Consider the following 14,739-nt stretch of genomic DNA (forward strand, 5'->3'; position numbering starts at 1 on the left):
CACTGTTCACTTCGTCAATTCTGTGGTGGATTCACTAAGGCATCTTGAAAGTCCAGGGTTGGGAGTGGGTGTGGATGATGACTCAGAAAGATGGCAGCCTTGAGTCAATAATTTTGTTTTCAAAGCACTGGGATTCCCCCAGAGCCCTTCTTGCGCAGGACGGATATGAACCCTGGGATGATACAACCATTTTAGAATTTAAAGCTTCCCTTTGTTTGCCAGATCTAGGTCGAGGAGAAATGATTTTTACTCCCTGCTACATGATAACATTAAACATTAACCTTTTTTGTTTCTCTAAAAAGTTCTACTTAATGTTGCTACTTAGTAAGTTGGACTTAGGGCCCTCCAGATCCTGCTACCTGATTTTACATGGCTCTATAAGGAGATAAATAATATATAGTTTATTTAGACTCCAAAGAATTTAATTAAAATTTATGACATTTTAGAACTCAAAATGTGAAAACAAAGAAGATGGATATCTTTGTCCATTTGTTTATTTTAGCTTAAAACTTCATTATTGTCTTGTTTTTTCCTTCTAGTTTTTTCTTTCCTTGTTTAGAGAAGGACATACATACAGTAATAAGTACCGTATCATTTCCCAGGTTTAGCCGGTACATGTTCAGTGTTGACTAGAATCGTAAGAGAGAGTTGACAAAGAATCTGAACAGAACCTCTGCCCCATCCGTCCTTTATTCTTTCAAAGATAGATCCCATGAATGTGGTGGGAAAGGCAGAGAGAGGGTGGAGGAGAAAATGAGTATTTGTGCATGCGTATGCACGTGTGTGTGTGTGCACGTGTGTGTGTATGCACGTGTGTGTGTGTGTGTGTGTGTATAGTGAAATAGGTAGAGAGGAAGTTTAGGGATGGTCAGAGAGTTGGTAGGTCACAGCTGGAAACTATGCAAAGAATGAATCGGCACGAATGCCTTTAGGTTGCATGACGTTGCTGATGGGTTTGCTTTTCTCTTTACACGCTGACTGGGAAATCATAGCAAATCTCACCTAACGTTTCTCACGAAGGGATGTGATCCAACGAGAAAGCACAGAACTAAGCTGTATTACAAGGATTCGGGCAGATTTAAGGGTAAAACTCCTCCACAACCGAAGGACTTCATGGAAAGAAAATACTGTGATCTGGCTTTTAAATTTTTATCTTATTCATATCGAGTTAAACTAAAGTATAAAGAAAGAAATTATAAGAGCACATATTAAGCAACAGAAATAAAGTCAAAGGAATAAAGTTGTGCTTTTCAGTTTTCAAAAACACTAGCATCATTTCGAATTCTATGCACTGTGAAAGAAATTTAGCTTTGTCCCTTCCTTAAGAGAAATTTCAGTCTGTCATCACTGCCTGCAGCTTCAAGTAGCCCAAACAAAATATGAAGAAGAGATCACAGGTCTAGGCTCAGACCTCAAAATAACTGTTTTCCAGTCCTGTCACCATCTACCAGCTCCTAAGATGAAAGGAAGGTAATAAAGTGAAATCTTATTCTGGTACAGCCCTGAGGCATGTGAGAAAGAAGAGAACGAAGCTGAAGCCTGACACAAACACAAACAGTCCGTTTAGACAGAGCCTGTGTGCTGTTTAAATGCTCTGTTTTCTTTTCTGAACCTTTGTATTATTAAATATTAAGATACCAGTACCGCTGGAGGAAAGAGAAGGAGTGACTTGACCTCTGAGAACACAGATGAGCTAGTGCTACATACCTGGTATGTAAAATACTTATATTCAGCTGAGAAAAACTGATCAGAAGTAAAAATACAGAATTTTTTGAAGTGATGAAACATAAATGTCTTTGGCAAATGTTACTTTCCCTTAAAGTTAACAATATATGGAAAGATAGTCCATGTTCATGGATAAGAAGACTCAATTTTGTCAAGATGTCAGTTTTTCCCAACTTGATCTATAAATTGAATGCAATTCCAAAGTCCCTGCAAAATATTTTGTAGATATTGACAAATTGATCATAAAGTTTACATGGAGAGTTAAAAGGCCCAGGATAGCCAACACAACACTCAGTGTCTATGGGGGAATGGGTTCCAGGACCTCCCACAGATACCAAAACCCACAGATGCTCAAGTCCCTGAGATGAAAGGGTTTGCATACGGCCGGTGCACATCCCCTCATACACTTTAAATTATTTCATGATTACTTATCATCCTAACACAAGGCAGATGCTATGTGAATAGCTGCTCCACTGTACTGGTTTGTAAGTTTTAATTGTGTTTTGTTCTTTTTTATTGTTTTTATTCCCAAGTTTCCCTAGTTGGTTGAATCCCTGGATGCGGAACTGGAAGAGATGAAGGGCCGACTGTATGCACTTAAAGGTTTCAGTAATATACCTTTTTCTTTAAAGTCTAATATTAATTTATTTCAAAGACACAGAAGCTCATTTCCCCACTTTGTGTTGGGATAGGAAGTTTGCTCCAGATTTCAGCCTCTTTCTCGGGGTGGACACTGGCTGGGTACCTGGGGCCTCTTACAGCCAGCATTTCCAGCTTCGGGGAAAGAGGAAATGAACCAGGAGAGCGCGGGAAAGGCCGCCCAGGGAGAAGAAGTGGGGAGTTTCCATTTGGGAAGAGGCAAGAGATGATGACGGGGACCCCAGACACCTTCTCTGTCAGTTTCTCACGTGAAACCCTGAGCCTCTTGTTCAACAACTGCTGGTGCTGCCGGAGCACGCCCATCGCGACACTGTCAGAGGCCACCTGAGAGCTAAGAAAGCCCAGTCCTAAGAGAAAGAGGCAGAGGGCTTGGACTCTAGGGAGGGAACAGAAACCCTACAAAGGGCACAGAGGCCCTAGAGGGCAGGGACAGAGGCCATAGAGGGAAGGGACAGAGGCCCTAAGAGGGAAGGGACAGAGGCCCTAGAGGGAAGGGACAGAGACCCCAGAGGGAGGGGACAGAGGCCCCAGAGGGAGGGGCCAGAGGCCCTAGAGGGAAGGGACAGAGGCCCCAGAGGGAGGGGACAGAGACCCCAGAGGGAGCAGACAGAAGCCCCAGAGGGAGGGGACAGAGACCCCAGAGGGAGGGGACAGAGGCCCCAGAGGGAGGGGCCAGAGGCCCTAGAGGGAAGTGATGGAGCAAAGCCACAGAGGGAGGAGAGAGGAACCCGGTTTTCAAAGCAAAGTGGAGCTGTTTTGACATCAGGGATATTCCACGGAAAAATAAAAAAACAACTGTTCATGTGTTTCGTGCTCTTCACCTACAGAGTGGCTCAGCCCAGGCCGGTCTCCCCTCCAGGGTGGGTTCAGAGTGAGTATAGCAAGGGTGGAGGGAAGGGGCAGGGGCCCATGGTCTCTCGTTTTTTTTTGTTGTTGTTTGTTTGTTTCTGAGACACCATTTTGCTCTTGTTGCCCAGGCTGGAGTGCAATGGCGCAATCTCAGCTCACTGCAACCTCTGCCTCCCGGGTTCAAGCAATTCTCCTGCCTGAGACTATAGGTGTGAGCCTCCACGCCTGGCAAATTTTTTGCATTTTTAGTGGAGACGAGGTTTCACCGTGTTAGCCAGGATGGTCTTGGTCTCCTGACCTCGTTATCCGCCTGCCTCGGCCTCCCAAAGTGCTGGGATTACAGGTATGAGCCACTGCACCCAGCCGGTCTCTCGTTTTAATAGGGCCATTGGAACCAGCTCCTCCTGCTGCTTTAGTAGGGCCACTGGAGGGGCCTCCCTCGCTGAGTCTTCCTGTCCCTCCACACCCCAAATGTCCTCCAACATATCCTCCTCCTCTGTGAACTGAGCAGGACAACAGCCTCACTGAGCCGGAGCCAAGGACACCGGCGCATCTCCTGGGCTCCTGACTCAGGATGGAAAGCGTGGAGGCTGCGAGGGACACTCTCCTCTTAAACCAGTTTCATGACTATGAGGTGAATTAATACCACCAAGCCCACCTGAAAATCTGCGCAAGGATCAGTGTGTGTGTGACTGACCCTAAATATATGAAGAACCAATTAAACACATACATGCAGGTGCGCGCGCACACACACACTCTTACAGATACCCACACACATACAGACACACTCTCACGGATACACACTCAGAAACGCACTCATAGATATACACACACTCACAGACACACTCTCACAGATACACACTCAGAAACACACTCATAGATACATACACATTCTCATGGACACACACAATTGTACCGAAACACACACACACACACGCCCCCCCCTCTCTCTCAGTGAAATACAGCAAATAAGTTATTTCCCCAAATTACAACAGAATTTCTTCCCCTGCTGCTCAGAAATTGCGGTGAGGCTTCAGATGAGCGGCTTTTCCTCACCTGATTAATCGACACAAAATACAGGTGTTTATGGGCAGCAGGAATAGCAGGAGAATAAGGAGATGCATGTACAGGTCCCTACAGAGCAGAGCGAGAGGATTAAAGGGGAAAGGAGAAGACTTGTCAGAGCGGGGCCGGGCAGGGACGTGGGGGACAGAGAGACAGAACAATGGTTTTTCTAACAGAATGTTAATTTACTCACTGCAATTTCAGTTTTTTCAAGAGAGTCCTCCCGTGAATGCTAATGCTAAAATAAATCCACACACGTGAGGTAACTACCTGCGTCAGCTTTGTGCAGTAATTAAATGAGTTAATTTATAGAAGATTGTCAGTTGCAGAGAGGCAACCATGACTTTCATTGACAGTTCTAACATTTAACAGAAAATATCTTCTTTAAAGTATTTTCATTACATGATTAAAGAAGTAATTTAAGGGCACCGGCTCAGCTCTCCACTGCAGACACGGGCTGCGTCTGGTCTGGAGATAAAGCACCAGGGAGGGCGCCCGAAGGAGCCACCCAGGATCACGCGAGGTGTGACTCCCGCCACCATCTAGAGGACACCTGTGTTAGAGTCAGGCTTACCCAAAGCAGGTTAGAAATGGCATTATCATCCGCAACTCCTCCTTCTTCCTACAGGTTGAAACAGGAAACATTGCAGGGTGTTGGAAGGGAAGAGCCTTGTCAGGGCGCCGCAATCGCCGGGAGGGACTTCGTGCCGGGTTCAAAGGCAGCATGCACGTGCGCACACCAGGCGGTGACTGAACCTCAGGCCACCTCATTCCCCCACCGCAGAATCATCATCTGGAGTTCCCTCAGCCTTTCTCTCCCTCCCAACCTCGCACTCTAAAGTGACTTCATTCTCTAAATTCTCCTGGATTGTGATCTGGAATTTCAATGACAGCAGAGACTGAGAGTACGAATGTGCCAGATTCACTTTTGTTGAAATTTCAGGCACTTGCTCTGGGGCTGTCATAGGTCTGCGCTGGAGACACTGACCTCACAGCTACTGAAGCACAGTCGGATATCCAGTTCCCACCTGGAACTCAGAAACAGACACGGGCTCTTAATGCACAAGTCTATGAAGGGTTTTCACTTCTTGGAAAAGGTCTGATTTGCTGGATGAATACCTTCACAACAGACAGGGAGTCACCGTGTACGTCTTAATGCTGAATAAGCTGAAATGGGGTTGGAATTGAAAATAACTATTTTGCGAAATTACCAAAAGTTAGTTGTAACAGAGACTCCTGGCAAACCACTTCTTTAAGACTTTGCTTCATTTCATTTTTCTCTCTGGTGGAATGAGTTACTCTGGCTTGTTTCTCCCCTCCTTCCCTCTCTCCTTCTCTCCCTCCTTTCTTTCTTGGTCTTGCTTTGTTACCCAGGCTGGAGCGTACTGGTGTGATCATGGCTTACTGCAGCCTTGACCTCCCAGACTCAAGCCATCCTCCCACTTCAGCCTCCCGAGCAGCTGGTATTACAGGTGTGCGCCACCACACCTGGCAACTATTTGTATTTTTTGGTACAGCCCAGGTTTCACCACGTTGCCCAGGCTAGTCTCAAACTCTTGGGCTCGAGCAAGCCTCTCACCTTGGCTTCCCGCAGTACTGGGATTACAGGTGTGAGCCACTGCACCCAGCCCCAGTATAAATCTTAAAATAAGAGACCCAAAAATGAGGCTGGGTGCGGTGGCTCATGCCTGTAATCCCAGCACTTGGGGAGGCCGAGGCGGGCAGATCACAAGGTCAAGAGATGGAGATCATCCTGGCCAACATGGTGAAACCTTGTCTCTACTAAAAATTCAAAAATAAGCAGGGTGTGGTGGTGCACACCTGTAGTCTCAGCTACTCGGGAGGCTGAGGCAGGAGAATCGCTTGAACCCAGGAGGTGGAGGTTGCAGTGAGCCAAGATTGCACCACTGCACTCCAGCCTGGTCTAGACTCAGAGACTCAGTCTAAAAAAAAAAAAAAGACCGAAAATGAGATGCTGACAAACATGCCTCAAATACGTTTTCTTCTGGGACCTATCCATCGACAGAGACAAAACGGCTATAAATTTTTCAAGGCATCCTTTTATATATATATATATATATATATTTTTTTTTTTTTGAGACGGAGTTTCGCTCTTGTCACCCAGGCTGGAGTGCAATGGCGCAATCTTGGCTCACCGCAACCTCCGCCTCCTGGGTTCAGGCAATTCTCCTGCCTCAGCCTCCTGAGTAGCTGGGATTACAGGCACGCGCCACCACGCCCAGCTAATTTTTTGTATTTTTAGTAGAGACGGGGTTTCACCATGTTGACCAGGATGGTCTCAATCTCTTGACCTTATGATCCACCCGCCTCGGCCTCCCAAAGTGTTGGGATTACAGGTGTGAGCCACCTCGCCCGGCCTTTAATATATTTTTAAATGTGACTCTGAGAAAATTTCAAAATCACCTACATGGCACACATTCTATTTTTATAGGACGGTGCTGACTGCCATGCTACATGTATTCTCATGGGTGCAATGGCAGAAACGTGGAGTCCCCTCTTTCCTGCCCCTTCTGCGTTTCCACACACCGCACACTCACAGCAGCAGGCTCTCAGCACACAAAAGGAACGCAGCAACCATGAAGGGCGTGACGAGCTGACCATACGCTGGCTCCTTTCTGCCCTTGGTGCTGAAGATGGAAGGTTCCAGCACCTGCTCTCCTGGGTCCCTCTCCATCAGCAAGGCAAGAGCTACTCCCTGCAGCAAGCGCCCATGTTCAGGCCCACGTGTCATGACTGTCTGTCCTTCTCCAAGGCAGCACTCAGACACCCACAAGCAGTGGGCATGGCAGCCTCTCAGCTATCTGGGGACTCCCTTAAGACAGACCAGGTTGAAGGCGCCTCACCAACCACATTTGAGCACAGCCAGCGGGTGACTGAAAACACTGCCAGCCCTCGGGAAGGAACGAACCAGGGGTTGTCAGAGGCCACCTGAGAAACACCTGACCTCAGCAGAACCTGAGATTGCCCAGTGTGGGCTACAGAGCCCTCAAATAGACCTTCTTCTTTTAACTTCAAAGAGCTCACTGTCTCCAGCCAAGGCAACCAGGCCACTGAGGAAGGGTGGGAGGTTCTCTGTTGCTGCAAAAACAGCAGCCTCCATGCGCCATGAGGCAGCACTTCATTCCAGCCCCATCCCCCGTGGAAGCCCCGGGCTTCAGGTCACTGGGTTTTCTACCCCAAGGGCAGCTGTGGGCAACTGGCATCTCTTGCCTCCTAAAAGCCTTAGCCAGCGCTCAGGCGGCTCAGCTCTCATCCTCCACTCAAAGCCTTCTGGCTTCCACACCTAAGGTGACCGTACGTTCTAAGTGGGTGGCACATCTATTTCACTATTCACCAGGAACCTCTCCTGCTTTGTGCTTTTCGGCTTCATTTAAATTTCCACCTGGCTCTCTGGGACTCTCAGCTCCCGACGGGTGGGGGAGTCTCTGCACCTTCCAAAATGATGGCCCAGGGGCCAGGCGCTGCTTGGTGCCAGGACATAGTAGTGGGCAGGTTTGCTTATGGGGAACGTGTTAAAGTCATTTTTGAAGCAATGATTTCAAGACTTTTTAAAATAAAGTTTGTGGGGGGTGGGGATACCTTATTTCACAGATGCAGTTTTCTTTCACTTCAGGATCTCCTTTTAGAAATGTGAGTTTCACATGGTGGGTGAAAAATACGTGCATGCATATACTTTCTAAATACCTAGTTATATCTGAGAACTTTCAAATGGCTGAGGTTAAATGTCTTAGTTATATCATCTTTAACACCATGTATGTCTCAAAGAAGAGAATTCAAATTGCCATTCCAGTGTAACCTATGAAGACACGGAAGTATCAGAGGGAATAGCGCCAGAACTCCTGACTCACACTTTACGTGCACACCTCATTTGTACGTCAGTTTCTTAACGCATGAAAGTCACACTCATCATCTCGTCCTTCCACAGATGCTTATTTTCGAGCTGACAGGGGCCTGGGGATCAGCTGGTTGAAAGCACTCTTTTTCTTTTCTACTTGAAGACTTCTGGGCCTAGAAAGTGGCCAGGGAGCGCGTCACTGCTGCACCATTTCGCCTCCAGCCAGGAGGGGCATTTGCAACTGCAGGGCCAGCCAACAAGTAAGCCACCGTCAGTTACGAAAGTGCGCACTGCCTGTCAAAAGCCGGTCATCATCACATCTGTAATTTAACAGTTCATCAATACTTACGCATACGAAATGCTTGTTAGTATGGATCACCACGCATTACTTAATTTTGTTTCAATTTATAACATACATTGCTGTACATTCTCAATAAAAGGCATAGCTACTCATGAAACACGCTTAAAGTGATGAACTAAATACCCACGAACCACAATTATGTGCTTACTTTTTATACTTAGTTTAAAATCTCTGCACAGGAAACCCAAGTCCATATGTTACATGCAACTTAAAGATATTAGTGGTGAATTCCATTTTTTTCATTATAAAGGCTTTAATAACGTTCTAAAGCCAGACTTCATTTAAGAAGGGGTTTAAACTGAAGGAAAAGTACACACTTTAAGCTCCAGGCACTTGCTTGCTGACACCGTGTGTATGTGTCGCTGACCCCAGTTCTAAAGCATCTCAAGGCTCGGCCTCCTGCCCAGTTTCAGGTGCTCTGTGACAGACCCTCAGTGTGTATCCTAAGAGCAAAAACGCACAAATGCTTCACAGAGCAGGAATTAGGTGGCACATGCGTGTCTCTCTGATGCACTTCCAGGAGTGACGTTAGTCCAGATGCTTTCCTAACATGGGGAACGTTACCTTCGTGATGAGGGACCGCCCCGCTTCCTGGGAGTGCAGGCTGCTGGCCGGCGCCTTCCCGCCCTCCTGCCTCCGGCTGAGTCTGTTTCTCCAGTCTTCCTCCCCGCTCTTCTTCAACAGTGCCAATCTAGGAGGGAAACATGCCAGGCTCTAAGAGTTCAGCACCAAGCTCTTCCTTGCGATAGAGCCATAATCTCAGTAGGTGAGACGCCTTTGGCCAAGACATGACCACAGCCACCTCATTTTAACATTTTGAATTTCATGTATTCTGAAGACAGCATGTCTGGAAAAATAATAAAGTCCCTTCTCTAAGATGGCCCCGAAGATTTTACAGCTGATTGAAACACAGAGCCGAAGTCTGACTTGCTAGATAAAAGATGCACCATCATCCCAGCCAAGGAACGTCTGTTTTTACCTCGCCCTTGGGCTGAGAGCAAGAGAACCGTCCCCAGAGAAAAATGTCTTCTAGCGACGCCTTCTGGTCACTCGGTGAAATAACATTAAAGGACTAAAGCTGTGTTACAGAGAATAATGAAGACGTGGGCTTAAAACAGAAACCATGAAGCACCCACCATCTCTCAATATCATCCCTTTCAATTAGAGGTAAAATTTGATGTTCATGACTGTTTCTCCTCAGGCGTTCTAAGCCCTGTGCTTTTCCTATAAATGAATATTATCTTTCTTATCTGTCTTCTTTAGACAGAAACTATTTTCTACCAACTCATTTTTTAAAATTATCATTTCAGCTTTCCTCAGGGGAAGGATATATACAAAAAAAGAATCTAATTAACTGAGGTTGTTACCTAACCTACTTTAGTTCAATGACATGCGACTTGATAGGAAGCTGCTGGAACACTGGGTTCCTGAAAGGTTCTTTTTCACAAACACGAGGCTGTTTCGGCTAACTGTATTGACCAAACCCTGTCTCTACCAAAAATACAAAAACTAGCTGGGTATGGCAGCATGTGCCTGTAATCCCAGCTACTCGGGAGGCTGAAGCAGGAGAACTGCTTGAACCTGGGAGGTGGAGGTTGCGGTGAGCCGGCATCGTGCCATTACACTCCAGCCTGGGCAACAAAAGCGAAACTCCATCTCAAAAAATAAATAAAATATGTAGTTTAGTTATTTCCAGCAAAGTACAAATAAAAGTGCTGTCAAGGTAAGGGGGAAAAGATCACTGGCAATATATTTTGTGTTAGTGTAATTTTATTTTCTGTAAAGGGAACAAAAGTTGGATTCTAAGCCCAAAGATGTATGCCCTGTATGTCAATTTATCTTCATTCCCTCCACACAAATTTTACACAAAGTCACAAATGGTTTGTGCATTCAGTATGAACCCTGTGTATCTAAAAGGGAAAGGGCCAAGATCTCAGCTCCTGTCACTAGATAAGCCAATAATTTAATATTATAAAAGACATTGGGACAATGGAAACATACAAATAAAGCCAAAAGTCTGTTTCTGTTCGTCTTCTCATCTGAGTCTGGAAGCCGCCCTGTCTTCGTTACCAAACCAGGCTCAGGAGCAAAGGCAGTTCACTTGCGAACACCTCGGCTTCTCGGAATGACTCCAGGGTAACAGCCCAGCCCGTTAGAAGCTGAGTGTGTGATTTCATCTCTTTGCCCCCCACCCAGATCGCTTTCTAAAAGCAAGCTGTGAGCTCCTCCCCGAGGGATTCACTTTTCGCTCCCTGAGTCTCATTACCTTTCTTTAATAGACATGGTTTTGCTGGGTGAGTCGGAAAGGCCCTCCCCCGTCGGCGTTTTGATCTCTCCAGCAGCAAACATCGCACACGGATTCTGGCAGAGCCTCTCCTGTGGCTGTTCCGAAGAATCCTGGGGCTTCCAGGACGCGGGGGCTGCGGGTTGGGCCACAGTTTTCCCAGCAGCTGCCCCCGTCTGCTCGGAAGCCGGCTCCCCGAACTCTGCCGCTGGGAAGGAAAAGAGCGACATCAGCACCGAACTCCTCAGGGGAACGTTCTTCCAGCGATTCGCCCCCAACAGCGCAGCTCTCGGAGTTCAATCCGTGGGCGCGCGGCGGGTGACCCAATCCGCTGGGATTTATGCAAATCTGCAGCACGCTACACTGTGAGAAAACCACGCTTCCCAGAGGGTCCCCACACAGCAAAATGCTTCGTGGCAATTGGTGTGAGACACAGGAAGTCAGCTTTAACTACTCACCCCAGAACGGTTCTAGTCTCCAAAACAATACTTTAACATTCAAGTGTGCTGTACTCACAAACCAGACCCTTTATTATAACTGACGCTGTCCTGTTTTATGCAAATCAGTGGATTGTGCCTGTGTTTTAGAATATGGTTTTCAATCTTTTTTTTTTTTTTTTTTTTTTTTTTGAGACGGAGTCTCACTTCTTCAACCAGGCTGGAGTGCAAAGGCACAATCTCAGCTCACTGCAACCTCCACCTCCCCGGTTGAAGGATTCTCCTGCCTCAGCCTCCCCAGTAGCTGGGATTACAAGCATGTGCCACCACACCTGGCTAATTTTTGTATTTTTAGTAGAGACGGGGCTTCACCATGTTGGCCAGGCTGGTCTCAAACTCCTGACCTCAAGTGGTGTGTCTGCCTCAGCCTCCCAAAGTGCTGGGATTATAGATGTGAGCCACTGTGCCTGGCCTTCAATCTAATTTCTAAAGCATCAGTGTCCTTATACAATCTATAGGCACATCAAAGTAGATTTATTGAGCCTAAAAAGGAGATAATTTTTCTTATATTTACTGTTTTGCTCCCATGGGTAGCTGCTGCTTATTTTACACCAGCCATTCAAATATTTACTTTAAAAAAAACTGATTTGCAAAGAGCTCCTAATGAGTGCAAAGATATACTTAGCTACAAATGCACCAAGTAACTGAGGAATATGTTGGGGAGGAACTGCGGGCAGCTGATCTAACAGCAGGTCCACAGAACGGGTCATTGACGTAGAGGCCTTTTGGAATGTCAATAACGTAATGGGATGAACTTCATTTTTATTTTCAGGAAGGGTGTCTGTGTGTCCAATGCAAGCACAAAAACAATTTTAAAAAATAAAATAAAATAAAAGCTAGCCCAGGGACAGTGGCTCACACCTGTAGTCCCAGCACTTTGGGAGGCTGAGGCAGGAGGATCACTTGCACCCAGGAGTTTGAGACCAGCTTGGACGCCATGGTAAAAGCCCATCTCTACAAAAAGTGCACAAATTAGCTGGGCATAGTGGCGTGGCCTGCAGTCCCAGCTACTCAGGAGGCTGAGGCGGGAGGATCACTTAAGAAGAGAAGGTTGAGGCTGCAGGGAGCCATGATCATGCCATTGCACTCCAGCCTGGGCATCAGAGCAAGACCTTGTCTCTAAAAAAATAAAGAAAATAAATTCAAGGAAAGGAAATGGGGGCTGTAAAAAGTCTTTACTCTGTTCTTCTATAGGACCTACAGGAGGGGTCTCTAATGAGAGCCTCGTATCATTGTCAGAAATATACACTCATGCTGTGTCCATGAGATGGCCACAACCACCCAAAGACTAGGAAGAGAACAACAGGTGGGTCAGAGCCAGGAAGGCCTCAGCATACCCAGAGGTGCATGAAGTAGGCTAGGGCCATGAGAGTCTCCCCGACTTAGGCTTACAAATTTTTTTTTTTGAGATGCAGTCTCACTATGTTGCCCAGGCTGGTCTTGAACTCCTGGCCTCAAGCAATCCTCCTGCCTTGGCATCCCAAGTAGCTAGGATTACTGCACCCAGGGGTCATGATCTCTATTCAAGCACGTCAGCACGGCTAACCCTGAAAAGCAGCCTCTTGGTTGCGACGCTCAGCTTGTCTCATTCATCTACTTTTTCTTCATCTGTAAAAAGCCACAAATTAAAAACTGGGTATCATTAGAAAATATAAGTTCAGTCTCCAAAAAGTCTTCCAGGGTGGACTTGGAAATCTCTGAATACAAGAATAGGTGCGCTAAAATAATAATTGGTGGTAGTTTCCCCATGCAGGGAGCCCATTCTTTCTGCTCAGTGAAAAGGTACTAATTTCCCTTGGCATTCAAACCAAGCCAAACCAAAGCAAACTCTGTCCAGGGATTCCTACTCTAACATTTGTCCAATGGAGATTTCATGAATATATTTATGGAGGGGATGTCTTTTATTTTTAAATAGTAGCAGCAGCAGCAACACTGCAGTGACCAATAGAAAAACAACTAATTCAAACCAAAGAAACAAGTTCTTCTTGTTCTCAAAACTGTTTCCTTTCTTTCTGAGAAACTGTTCTCAATATGAAGGGAAAGCTCATCTGCAAATTGCAACTAGGTTTTATTACATTCACAGAAAGAAAGCCTGCAGCAAAGGGAGACATTGATATGCTCTATCATCTTATTCTCTCAGAAAGTCATAAATCGTATTGCTAAATCCCGTCTAGATGAGACGATAAAGAAGGGGAAGAAAAGGGGAAAAGGTACTTGCCGTCAACAGTTGGCGTTTCTGACTGTGAAGTGCACCTGGGAAAGACATCAGCAAATAAACATCATAAATTAGCAGGTGGGAGCAGAAGATCGAAATCAAACATCACATTAAAAGTCAAACTAAAAGTGCAATTAAATTCTTTGAAGAGATAACCCCCTGGTAGCAATTCTAGTTGTGAAAACACACACACAGTTGTGAAGTGACACTGTGGAGCGTGTGTGCACACAATCCCAGCCAAGGACACGCCTTGTGGGGAGACCAGGCACACGTGCAACTTACTACACATCACTGAGGACAATGTTTACACGAACCTTATCACTTCTATACGACAGCGTATGACACTTCAGTATAAAGCAAATACAACAAGTAGACGGACATTTATAAAATGAATACAAAATTCCTCAGTTATCTTCACTGTAAAATCGGGTGAATATGCAGTCTGGAGTCTAATTTAACAAGGGGGTAAAAAACACTAAAAACATTAAATGAAGAAAAACAATATTTCTTCTTATCATCTGAAGATGTGCAATGTAAAATTGTGTATGTGTCATAATACCACTGTAAAGGCCAACATTCTTTAAAAAGACTTTTAAATAAGCCAAATACCTAACGCTTATAGATTAGATGGAAGAATCATGGAATGGCCAGCATCCTATATAAACAGCGTGAAGGCCGTCAGTGTGTGACACTCCTGTGTCGCTGTCACGTTCCTGGACTAGGAAACAGCACAGACGCATGCCTACCTATCCGATTCCTTTCGTTCTGCTGACGTTATAGGTTGGGTTCTAAATCTCTCGGAAGTTTTTCTACTTTCACCAGGAGAAAAATAGCGTCTTGGTTTCCGGAACCCTCTCTCCCGTTCCACACCGGTGGGCAAGCCAGGTCCTTCGGCCGACCTCTCCACCCGTATTTGCTTTTAGAATCAAAGGGCAGAGAGTATACGGAAGGCAAACGAAGACAGAGAAAGAGAAGACAGCGAAGGTTTATGCATCTCCGTGAGTCAAGGCACAGACACCGCCAAACCCCTCGTCATGCCTCTACCATGCACGTAAGGAAGGGGGCATTCCGGAGACCCAGTCCGCTATTCCCCATTAGTAGGCAGAAGCAGAGTGGTAGTTTTTGAGCCATTTTCTGCACAGTTGCCCTGCACACACCTGTGAGCTAAGCTAATATGATTCAATGCAGAACACAACACAAGTCAAGGAGTGAGTCATTCTGCCAGGG

General features: G+C 46.1%; 1 protein-coding gene and 1 long non-coding RNA gene across 2 annotated transcripts; both read right to left on the minus strand.

Moving 5' to 3' along the window:
- Positions 1–4,704: 4,704 nt before the first annotated feature.
- Positions 4,705–11,263, minus strand: LOC105712535 (supervillin-like). The gene is made up of 3 exons (XM_064368522.1): positions 10,783–11,263; positions 9,081–9,207; positions 4,705–4,921 (listed from the first exon to the last, which is right to left on the minus strand). Exons 1-3 carry the CDS (start codon positions 11,028–11,030, stop codon positions 4,814–4,816), a joined length of 483 nt encoding a protein of 160 aa, XP_064224592.1. The 5' UTR covers positions 11,031–11,263; the 3' UTR covers positions 4,705–4,813.
- Positions 11,264–12,858: 1,595 nt separating this feature from the next.
- Positions 12,859–14,354, minus strand: LOC135271393 (uncharacterized). The gene is made up of 3 exons (XR_010339512.1): positions 14,259–14,354; positions 13,516–13,550; positions 12,859–12,905 (listed from the first exon to the last, which is right to left on the minus strand). It is a non-coding gene; the product is annotated as an uncharacterized LOC135271393 (long non-coding RNA).
- Between the last annotated feature and the right edge of the window lie 385 nt (positions 14,355–14,739).

This window comes from Aotus nancymaae, unplaced genomic scaffold, assembly GCF_030222135.1.
Source record: "Aotus nancymaae isolate 86718 unplaced genomic scaffold, 86718_ANA_hifiasm-v0.15.2.pri h1tg000077l, whole genome shotgun sequence".
NCBI classification, from domain to species: domain Eukaryota; kingdom Metazoa; phylum Chordata; class Mammalia; order Primates; family Aotidae; genus Aotus; species Aotus nancymaae.

What these genes read in the sequence shown, in the direction of transcription:
- LOC105712535 (XM_064368522.1), bottom strand. Translation starts at nt 11,030, where the DNA reads ATGTCGCTCTTTTCCTTCCCAGCGGCAGAGTTCGGGGAGCCGGCTTCC. An exon ending in ACCATGTCTATTAAAGAAAG is followed by an intron (nt 9,208 to 10,782) that starts GTAATGAGACTC and finishes TTTCCCTCCTAG; the next exon opens with ATTGGCACTGTTGAAGAAGA. An exon ending in GGCGGTCCCTCATCACGAAG is followed by an intron (nt 4,922 to 9,080) that starts GTAACGTTCCCC and finishes TTCAACCTGTAG; the next exon opens with GAAGAAGGAGGAGTTGCGGA.